The sequence below is a fragment of the Capsicum annuum genome, chromosome 2 (genome assembly GCF_002878395.1).
Source record: "Capsicum annuum cultivar UCD-10X-F1 chromosome 2, UCD10Xv1.1, whole genome shotgun sequence".
In the NCBI taxonomy this organism is placed as follows: Eukaryota; Viridiplantae; Streptophyta; class Magnoliopsida; order Solanales; family Solanaceae; genus Capsicum; species Capsicum annuum.
Window position 1 is genome coordinate 151,005,537 of NC_061112.1, and position 11,162 is coordinate 151,016,698.

Genomic DNA, 11,162 nt, shown 5'->3' on the forward strand with positions numbered 1-11,162 from the left:
AAAAATCAATGAACTAAATGTCAAATAAAATTCAGACTTCTTTAAATCGTCCAATGAACTAAGTTTCAAATTAAGTTCACAAGGTGGACTAAAATCAATCGGTAGAGACTAAATAATTCATCTAGATTCATGCTATTTCAATATATGATACATTTGTTCCAACTCTTTTTTTTGGTTTAATTTACTTAATAATCTAGTGGTTCATAAGTCAACGATTTCTGTTATTCTTAATATTTCATAATATTTCTGGTTAACAATATTTATCTAGTATTATACTAAAATAATGACCAATAATACTCATTGTGCTTGAAAAATTAACAGATAATTTACTCTTTTTATTTATTTTACTCTTACTATTAAATACTCCATCCGTCTCAAATTAAAATGGCATATTGATTAAGAAAAAATAATTAATAACATGACTAGTTTATTATAGTACCCCTATTAAATGAAGTTTACTTTTAAATTTGAAGAAAAAGTAATTAATGCAAAGGGTAAAACATGAAAAAAAAAATTGTTTTTTCTTGATTAATGAAAAAAGATAAGTAAAATGAGAAATCAAATTAGAAAATTTGGGACAGGTAATTTGGGACGGAGGGAGTACAATTTATTATATTCAAAGTAAATATTAAAATTACCTTTATTATTATTATTATTAACATGTGTGTCAAGTCAATAGTAGACACCTATTATTGGAGGGAGGAATTATTTATCATTTTAAAATATCAAGACATAATTAGTTATTTGTTTCCACTTTTATTTTTAGTCATAGATATGAAGACATTAAAATGGTGCAAAAAAAAAGTTATTAAATTGAGATGAGTAATAAATAAAAATAATTTAATCAAATTACCACCTTTTTTCTTAAGAAACATACACGCAAAATTTAGGAACGGAGGGGAGGGAGTATTCAAAATTTTGTGAAAAAAAGGAAAAATTCACTCACAGTATGGTATATACACTCAACTAATGTAATTTATCATGATTAATATTGATTTAATGAAGGAAATATATGTTAATTAAAATAAACTCTACATTCAAATATATGACATACATATATATTGTGTTGATGTAAACACCGAATACCCAATGTGGATATGTTTTCTAATGAAACATTAAGAGTAAATTCCTCATATTGTCACTCAATTTAGAGAAATATCCCATTAAAATCATTTATCTTTTTTTTTATTCCAATAATGTCATCCAACTTTATACATTTTTCTTAAAAATCAATAATTGCTAAAAGTGACTTAAAAGATGAGAGAAAAATGATCAAAAAAGTCCCTTAAGTTTGAACCTTGAATTTAAATGATCTTTATTAGTTAACAATATGAAATATTAATAGTCTTTCAGCTATAAAACTTAGTGAGTGCAATTTTTAATCAACTTCTAACTGCAATATTAAATTTGATGACGTTCACCAAAAATTATAATTAATTGTTAGAAATAAGCTTATATGTATTGTATTTATTTGGAAACTTAGGAATTCAATAGTAAAATAATATTTCATATTTATTTATTTTAGGATTAATATTTATTTTTGATAAAATAGTTCAATGTAGTTGTTAATTTCTTCTAGCCCAAAATTTTATTGTTAAAAAAATTATATTTCATAAAAAGGCGATGAATTTCTGCAAATAAAAAATAACAAAAAAAAAAAACTAGAGTCTCTAGCTAGTAGAAAAACCATATATAAATATTTTAAAGAATTTTTAATTACAAAAATGCATATTAATTGATATCATGATAATAACATCAATCATTCACTATCAAATAAAATTAGGTGATTTTATATAATCATTTCATAACTTACAAATGTTTTTAGGTTTCAATATTATTTTTATCAATCTCGTGATATTATTTCAGAGACAATTATATCGCCTCGTCAACTTGACTGCAAAAACTGAATACATTTTCTAATTTGGACAATAAATGTACTTCTTATTTATTTCATTTAAAATATAACTAACTACTTTAATCTCTAAATTGACATTCTTTGTCTTTTCAATTTGTTTTTAATATTATGATTTGTGTATTTTTAAATAATATTATGCACTTATTAATAAATATATTAAAATCTAATTTAAGAAGTAAAAAAGTAAAAATAATTGGAGGCCTATTAATAATTCATGTAAAAAAATAAGGACTGTTCAAATTTAAATTTCAAATTTGATGGACTATTTTGGTCATTTTTTGAATTACTTTTAGCAATTATTAGTTTGTAAGGAAAATACACAAACTAGAATGATATTGTTGGAACAAAAAAAAAAATGACTTTAGTGGGACATTTATATAAGTTGGGTGACAATATAAGGAATTGAGTTGATGACTTTTGGGTTATAACTTATAAAGAGAAGTCGAGTGAATTTCTAAAGAACATAGTAATACTCTACAATGTGAATGTGAGATATTCTCTCCAACAAACTTCCTTAAAAAGGGAATTTCAAATAATATTGACTTGGTATTTGCTAAATAATAATCCTAACTAATTCAAACCGCATTACATAATTATCAAATTTAAAAGTTAAATAATCTCATGTCATCTATTTTTTAAAGAGTCTCTTTCTAGTGTCATCTATAGTGAAAAAAAATGACAGTAAAAGGTGTGACTAGTCGAGTATCTTGCGCTGCATGCAAGTATCAAAGAAGAAAATGCACTTCACAGTGCGTTTTAGCTCCTTATTTTCCAGCAAATCAACCCAAAAAGTTCCAGAATGCGCATCGGCTGTTTGGTGTACGTAACATCGTGAGGATATTGGAACAATTAGACGATGAAGATCAAAAAGCAGATGCCATGAAATCCATTATTTTCGAGTCCGATATGAGGGAGAAGTTCCCCGTCTATGGGTGTGTGGAGTGTATTTTTTATCTTCGTCAACAGTTGCAGATTGCTCTACAAGAACTTCAATACGTAAACGCGCAACTACATATCTATAGACAGCAACAACAACATTCTAGTGAGAGTTCTGTTAACAATGGAAGGTTGAGTATGCTTCCATTTTTCTCTAGTACTGAAGCTGAATCCATTAGTCAAGGAATCACATATTCTGATTTTGATGTATCGAATTAGCTTAGGAGTCGTAGAGTTATTTATTCTTTCATTTGATTATGAACCTATCAATAACATATATTCGTTTAATATTTTGGTAATGTTTCTATTTCTTTTGTTGATTTCTATAGTATATGGAGATAAGCATTGACTATTTTTACTGCCTAATTGAATCTATTTTCTTATCCAAATTTGAAAAAATTCAAATCCAAGACCTTAGGATAAGAGAAGATTCAAATGTACACTCCTAATGGCCTTGGAACAGGTTAGATCTGGGTACATTTAGCTCAAAAGAAAGGAGGGGGGGAGCCAGGTAGGGTCGTGGGTTCATCCGAATTACCTTCGACGAAAAATTATGTTTATATATAATTAATTTTTATTTTTTTTTATACATATATAGTAGATGTTAAATACCCTTTGACTTCTTCTTACGTTTACCTTCTTCATATTTTGAAATCTGGTGAAGATCCTTCTTACGTTTACCTTCTTCATATTTTGAAATCTGGTGAAGATCCTTAACATTTTTTTATAGTACTTTGTTCCATTGTACTCACTAAGCCTCATGTTAGTTAATTATTTTCAATTTTGCACGTTACTTAGTTCCCTTTTACTAATTTACCTCTGACATACTTGTTGGAATTTTATAAATTTGTTTTATATGTTCAAAGAGTAATAATTGTAGAGGTAAAATTGAAATTTTTTAATTAATTTTATCTTTGATTTAATAAATGAATAAATAATTTGAGACATATATTTTTAGTAAGATGATTAACTAATATGGGACGAAGATTCCGATATTTTATTTTTGTTATCGAGAAAGATGTATTTTCTCTTAAATATTACATTCAAATATAAAGACATTGGTATAAAATTTGCTCTACTAAAAGGGTCAAAAAATAATAGACATTCAATCAAAAATTGCATTTTCATTTTTCTTTAATCCAGGGTAACTTGAATTTTCATATGTAGCCATACTATGACTAATGAAAATGATCTTGAAAAAAATTCCGACAGATTCGAGATTGTACTATACATGTACGTCGAAATGGAGGAATAACTTGGTCATCTATAGCTTACAAATGCAATCTATATTAAAGCACAAATTAATAAATTAGATATCTACAGCTGAAACAACAAATAGTACACTAAATATTTTCAAGCATACAAGAATTAAGATCCCATAGTTCCTCTATAAGTCATCCGATTTACAATTCGAGATGCATCATTCACTCTGTTTGCTTTTTCATAAATGCCAGCAACAACGAGATGCAACTCTTTCTTGTTAACATTAGGATCAGAGTCCAGCATCTCGTATAGTGTCTCAACCATCGCGTAATTCCTTCTAGCACCATAAAGACTTAGCATTTGAAAGTGAACTTCATCGGAGAAGACACAACCCTCTTCGTGCATCTCTTTATATACCATGTCTGCCTTTTCAAACTCCTGCAACTTCCCATAAGCGTTAAGGACTAGAGCAATCACATTAGAATTAGGAAAATATCCTGCTCCTCTCATCTTCTCGAATACCTCAATCAGATTAGCGTACTTCCTATTTCTGGAATATAACTCTATCATACACTCGAAAACTGCAATATCCTTCAACTCTCCGGCATCAAAAGCTCGTCTGAACACCCATGTAGCTTCCTCTATACGTCCTGATCTAGCAAGAATCGTTATTGCAGTTTCTCTGGGAATATTGTCAGGACGCTTCAACTCATGCAACAAACGTTTAGCATGTGCAACCAAACCAGCTCTCTCATATGCTACAATCATTGTCTGGTACAGAACCTGATCGATTTCAACTCCAGAACTCCTTAGCTTCTGAAATAACATGGCTGCTCGATCTAGTTTTCCCACTTTACCCCATATAGATATTATGGTCGAGTAGGTAATGGCATTGGGCTCAATTCCTATGTTCTGCATTTCCTGAATAAGATTGTTAGCTTTCTCATGCTCCAATGTCTTTCCATATATCTTAATCATGGTGTTGTAAGTCACAACATTTTGTTCGATACTTTTCCGCTGCATCAATCGAAACAAATGTATAGCTTCACCGAAAAGCTCAGCCTCACCATAAACCCTCAGAAGAGTATTGTAGCTAACCACATTTGGTTCAATTCCCATTTTCCTCATACTCCAAAACAATCTATCTGCTTCCTTCGCCATATCAAGCTGTCCATAAACATCAATCATTATATTGCACGTTGTTAAATCAAGCAGGCACTTCACCTCATTCATCTCGGAGAAAACAGATAAAGCCTCCAAAAACTTTTGGTTCTCAACATACATAGTCAAGAGCGTCGAGTAACTCACTGTATCCGGCAAGACACCTACTCCCCTCATCTCTTTGACCAACAACCTCGCTTCGCGAAAAAGTTTTGCTTTCCCAAACACATTAATCATTGAATTATAAGCAACAAGATCAGGAATAATCCCTGAGCTTTTCAGTCTAGAGAAAATTGAAATCGCCTTCGAATAATCACACAGCTTTCTTGACAATTCAATCAAATTACTATACAAAACAAGATCACCAGACACATGATCCTTTTCCATCTTCTGAAGCCAAGACAAAGCATCATCGAACAACCCCTCTTTGCCAAAATACGTAATGAGAGTGGAGTAAGTGTACCTATCAGGTGACAAAGCTCTTTGACGCATTTCATCAAACAGTCCATACGCAAGACCCCACTGCTTCGCACGTAGTACATTACGCAATGCAACATTGTACGCAAACACCGATGGAGTATAAAGAGCTACTTCATTGATCCAATCAAGCAAAGCCAACGACCTCTGCCAATCGGACTCACGGGAGAGTAACGTGACCATGAACCGCATCGAAAGAGTTCTATCTTTGTAAGGCGACATTAACGCAAACAGTTGGTGTTCGTTAGTTGTCTGTCCGATTGAGTACAACAAATTATCCATGTCGACGCTGTGGTCCAAGTAGGATGATTGATGTTTCCGCCGGTATGGTTGGTGTCGGGAAGGTGAAAATGGGGGCGTCGTTTTTCTCCAGACATCTTTGGACGATGAAGAGGCGGAGAGAGATACGAGGATGAAATTGTTTCGAAGTGTTTTATGTTTAGTGTAATGTAGGAGGATAGTGATTCGATGTTGAGAAAATGGAAAGCAGTAATTGGAAGGAGAAGGGGTGAGCATAAGAGTGGACATAGCAGCGTTCAAGGGGGAACATCGCTCCAACCGTTAATCTCATAAGTATTTCATACTTTCTTTCTTAATCACATTAAAATATAATATAAAATAAATCAAATTTTAGTATGAATATTAAACATGAAAAAATAAAGGGTGTACGCAGTCATATATCTACCTCACCTTCCGGTACACCCCTGCTTGAGACAAAAACAGTAAAAACAAAACATAATAAAAGAGCAAAAAGCAATAAGTGGTAAAAAATAAGGAAAAATAATGCATAACAACACACATAAGACTACCACAAAATAATTCTACAATTGACCTATGCTAAACATAAAAACTCCAAGAATAGAAAACTACAACTATAACTACTAGTACGAATAATAAGGTAAAACACTTTTACTTATTAGCACATACATGCTCATACCTACAAACTCTTTGTCTTAATTTACGTCCTCCGTGCCTTTCTATTTAAAAGGTAATGTCTTTGGTAAGTTGTAATTGTGTTATGTCTTGTTTAATTACCTCTCTCAAATATATTTTTCAATCAACCTCAACCTCTTGGGCCTGAATCCATCCATACCAACCGCTTACACCTTCACTCTGTGGCATCCATACATCTCCTCATCGCATCCTGAATTATCTCAACCTTGCTTTCTACATCTTCTTTTTTCACTAAATTATCTTTACCTTATCTTTGATTTCCTTATTTCTAATCTTATCTCTCCTATTTCATTCACACATTCATCATATCGTAGAATTTTCATCTTCATCTCTTAGATGTATGAATTCTTGATTGATCAACACTCTGTCCTAAATAACTTAATTGATCTAACCATTATTCTTTAGAACTTGACTTGAAGTTTAGGAGAGACTCGCGAACTAGCCTCCATTTCATGAAAAATATTATGTCTTTAAGAAAAAAAAAAGTAGAGAGGTTTCCAGTTCAAATGAAAATCACTTTTGATATTGTCTTTTACCCTTTAAAGTTTAAATAAAACTTCCCCATACCTATTAAAATTAATTAATTGATTTTAAAACGGATATCAAATACGGATTAAAAGAAGTCTGTATAACCTATGCTCTCAGAGAAAAAATAAGGAAAACTTTTGTTTTTAAGTAACAGAATCTAGAAATCAAATAAAATAATAGTAGTCAAAATATATTAAAAATTCTTGGTCCAAAAAAGTTCCCTTCGACTCTTCAAATACACACACCACAATCTCTATCCTCAAATATATTTCAAATTAGCATTAAATATTGTTCAAATAAATTCTAGGTGGGATGAAGTGGAGGTTTGCCTCAGAGGTGCTGTGTGATAAGAAAGTTTCCCTTAAGCTTAAAGGCAAATTCTATAAAGTGGCAGTCCGTCCGATCATGTTGTATGACGCAGAGTGTTGGCCAGTGAAGCACTCCCTCATCCAAAAAGTGAGGGTGGCGGAAATGAGGATGTTGTATTGGATATGTGGGCTTACTAGAGGGGATAAGATTAGGAATGAGATTATCCCGGAGAAGACAAGAGTGGCGTCGGTGGAGGACAAGATGCGGGAAGAAAGGCTGAGATGGCTTGGACATGTGATGAGGAGAGACGGGGATGCCCCAATGCGTAGGTGTGAGAGACTACCGTTGGATGGCTTCAAGAGAAGTAGAGGTAAGCCGAAGAAATAGTGGAGGGAGGTGATCAGACATGACATGGAGCAGCTGCAGCTTACTGAGGACATGACCCTAAATAGGAAGGTGTAGATGTCGCGTATAAGGGTAGAAGGTTAGCGAGAGGGTGTGGGTTGTAGCAAGCCACCAGGAGAGATCTTGTATAGCCGGGTTAGTAACCTTAGGTCTGTGTCTATAGGTGTCTATGACGGCGAGTATGTGTTACTTATACATGGGTGTCCCTTTCATATTTTCTCAGTTGCTATCTGCTTATTTCGTGTTGCCGTGTCTCTCGTATTTTCATATTGATCTGATTTACTTTTTATTATTCTTTATGCCTTTTCTGTTATGTAATCCATCTCCTTGTCGTCTATTCTTTATCTTGAACCGGGGGTCTATCGGAAACAGCCTCTCTACTTCTTCGGAGATAGCGGTATGAACTGCGTATATCTTACCCTCCTCAGACCCTACTTTGTGGGAATACACTGGGTTTGTTGTTGTTGACTTCTTGTTGTAAATTCTAGGTCTCTGTTTTCAAATGCACTTCAAATTAGTAGTTCCTTTATCGTTTTTAACCCTTGAGTAATCTTTTCTCTGAGTTGATCTAATCAGATACTTGTAATTTGATGGAGTCCTTATTGGAAGATGTGTGTCTTTAGTTTTAACTTTAGGACATTTGATATAGTATTGTACATATTTCTGGTTTATGGACATAAGATTTAAAATCTTGTTTTTCTTTAAAAAATAAAATTGTATCAAAATCAAACACTCACTCAGATAAATTGAAATGATGGATATCCAACTATACTAAGCATGGGCTGGCTTTGGGGCCAATTTGATTTCCAAATAATTAATAAACAAAGACTGCACCAAAAAAAAAATTCAACTGAAAATAAACATAGCAAATGAAACCTTCACTATAATTATGGGTTGTAATGGATGATTAAAAAAAAATTTCTATTTTAATTAGAAGTTTATGATAAAACTCATGAATGAAAAAATTTTGATAAGTGCGTCGCTCCAGATATAAACCTAATAATATACAAATTCAAATTTAATAAAATCTCGATACAAATATTAAACATTATTTAATAAAAAATTAACAAAAAATAAAATAAACTTGGACATCACTCAAAGAAGCTAAGACGTCACAAGTCATGATATGATTCCCCTTGTCACGGGTTCGTAGCATGATAAACTTAAACTTCATTATATGCATTTCAAGTACCCATCACTTTCAATTTGTTTGGTGTATTTCTTCTTTAATTCTTTTTTAAAAAATGATGTTTTTTTTATTAACGATTCTTTAATTTTAATTTTTAAAAAATATATTTTAAATTATAATATTAAAATATATTTAATACATTAACATTTTTTTAATTTAATATCATAAATTTAAAAGTTCTTACTTTCTTAAATTTCTACTAAATTAAAGTAGATCAAATAAATTAAAACAAATGGATCTTTTTAGATAATCCACTTCACTAACTATAGACACTTCTGTATGTAACTAATTTTTAGACAGTGCAAATTTAGCATAAAAGTTATGAGTTTCATAATCAGTAATTGACTTAAATTTTAAAAATTATACAAATAAATATAAATGATAAATTTCAAATATAAATATATAACTTATAGTAATGAATTTACCTTGTATCCATTTTAATGCAATTTTTTTTCACATATTCAAGTTCACCCATTCTAGATATTTAAATATGTGCTAATTATTTTTTATAACCACATATAAATTAAATTAAATTAAATAAATTTTAAATTTTTTTTACATGTAAATATATAGAAATGAACGCTTATCTATATTTATTTTGAAGAGAGACTAGTGCACTTATTTTGAGAAAAATGTACTTTTTCAAAAAAAAAAGAAAGGTGTTTGATAAACTTGCAAAAGTGCTTCTAAAAATAAGCAGCATTAATTTTTCTGTTTCTGGGAAGAAGTAAAAAAATTCTATTTAAAAAAAAAAAACAGAAGCAGAAGCAGAATTTAGTTCCTTTATGACTATAATATAAATAATAGGGGTAGGGGGCGCTAACGAGTAAGAAAAGGGATGCGCTAAGGCGCAACGACTTTCGCGCAGCTGTTACGCCCTTACTTCTAAGATAGAATTAAGATTCCAAACTCCATGAAAGCAGGAGATTGATTAGCTGTAGTCAAATCTCGTGACGGTGATCAAAGAACATTAGCTATGATACTACAACTTCTGCTCTTGACCCCCAGATCGAAACATTACGATTCACTCTGGTGTTGCTTGCTGGTGGAGGTTGGGAGTATCTCAACTATGAATAAGAAGTTGAAGAAGCTCTAGGCTTGAGCTTAACAAATTGTCCTTGCGGAAAACGCTCCTTTCGAAGATGAACTTACACTATATCCCTTTCTTTAAACTCAGAAAACTTGCAATGCTTGTTAGCTTGAGCTTGATACTTCTCATTTTGCTTAGAAATTTTCTCGCTCATGCAACTTCTTAATTTTCTTCACCCACATCTCCACTAAAGTTGTGAGTAGCGTCTTTCTTCTTCGAACCTTTTGGTATGTATTACCCCCTCAAATTAGATTCTCGAACATCGCCTTTCGACCCTTTTACTTAGTATAGTAGGGCTTGAAAGGCTGGACAGTTTGTTTTCCTTTCCTGTCCAGTATTTTCAATCTAAACCGAAATAGGAAAAGCCGCAAACACCACTAGGCCCGGTCATCGGTTGAACGTCAGTAGGGTTCAATATTCATTCCTTACTCTCTCTCTCTCTCTCTCTCTCTCACACACACACACACATATATATGTATTCATATATTCCTTATTAATTAATTAACATATCTCACAAGCTTGATTAACGTTTGATTTTTAAAATTTTACATTTCATATTTACGTCATAATTCTTTATGATTTATATATTGTTACACACACACATACACACACACATATATTCATATATTTCTTACTAATTAATTAACATATCTTACAAGTTTGATTAACGTTTGATTTTTAAAATTTTATATTTCATATTTACGTCGTAATTCTTTATGATTTATATATTGGTATTTTATTTTCACTCATTTTCTTTAAATAAATTTGAAAAAATCATTGATGATGATGACTATATAATATATAATTCTTTTATATTTTATTATTAATGATAACAATTGACAGATAAATCATGTTACAAGATTGTATTTTGACAGCACATGTAAATTTTTTCTCGAATATTTAATTTTAAATAAACAATTCATGAAAAGTGACATATTTGTTATAATATATATATATATATATATATATATATATATATATATATATTATAACAA

General features: G+C 31.1%; 2 protein-coding genes across 2 annotated transcripts; one reads left to right on the plus strand and one right to left on the minus strand.

Moving 5' to 3' along the window:
* The first annotated feature begins 2,590 nt into the window (after nt 1-2,590).
* LOC107858389 (LOB domain-containing protein 27-like) lies at nt 2,591-3,070 on the plus strand. Its single transcript, XM_016703041.1, has one exon. It carries the CDS (start codon nt 2,591-2,593, stop codon nt 3,068-3,070), a length of 480 nt encoding a protein of 159 aa, XP_016558527.1.
* Nucleotides 3,071-3,978: 908 nt separating this feature from the next.
* Nucleotides 3,979-6,530, minus strand: LOC107860566 (pentatricopeptide repeat-containing protein At5g39980, chloroplastic). The gene has a single exon (XM_016705961.2). It carries the CDS (start codon nt 6,218-6,220, stop codon nt 4,220-4,222), a length of 2,001 nt encoding a protein of 666 aa, XP_016561447.2. The 5' UTR covers nt 6,221-6,530; the 3' UTR covers nt 3,979-4,219.
* Nucleotides 6,531-11,162: the final 4,632 nt, after the last annotated feature.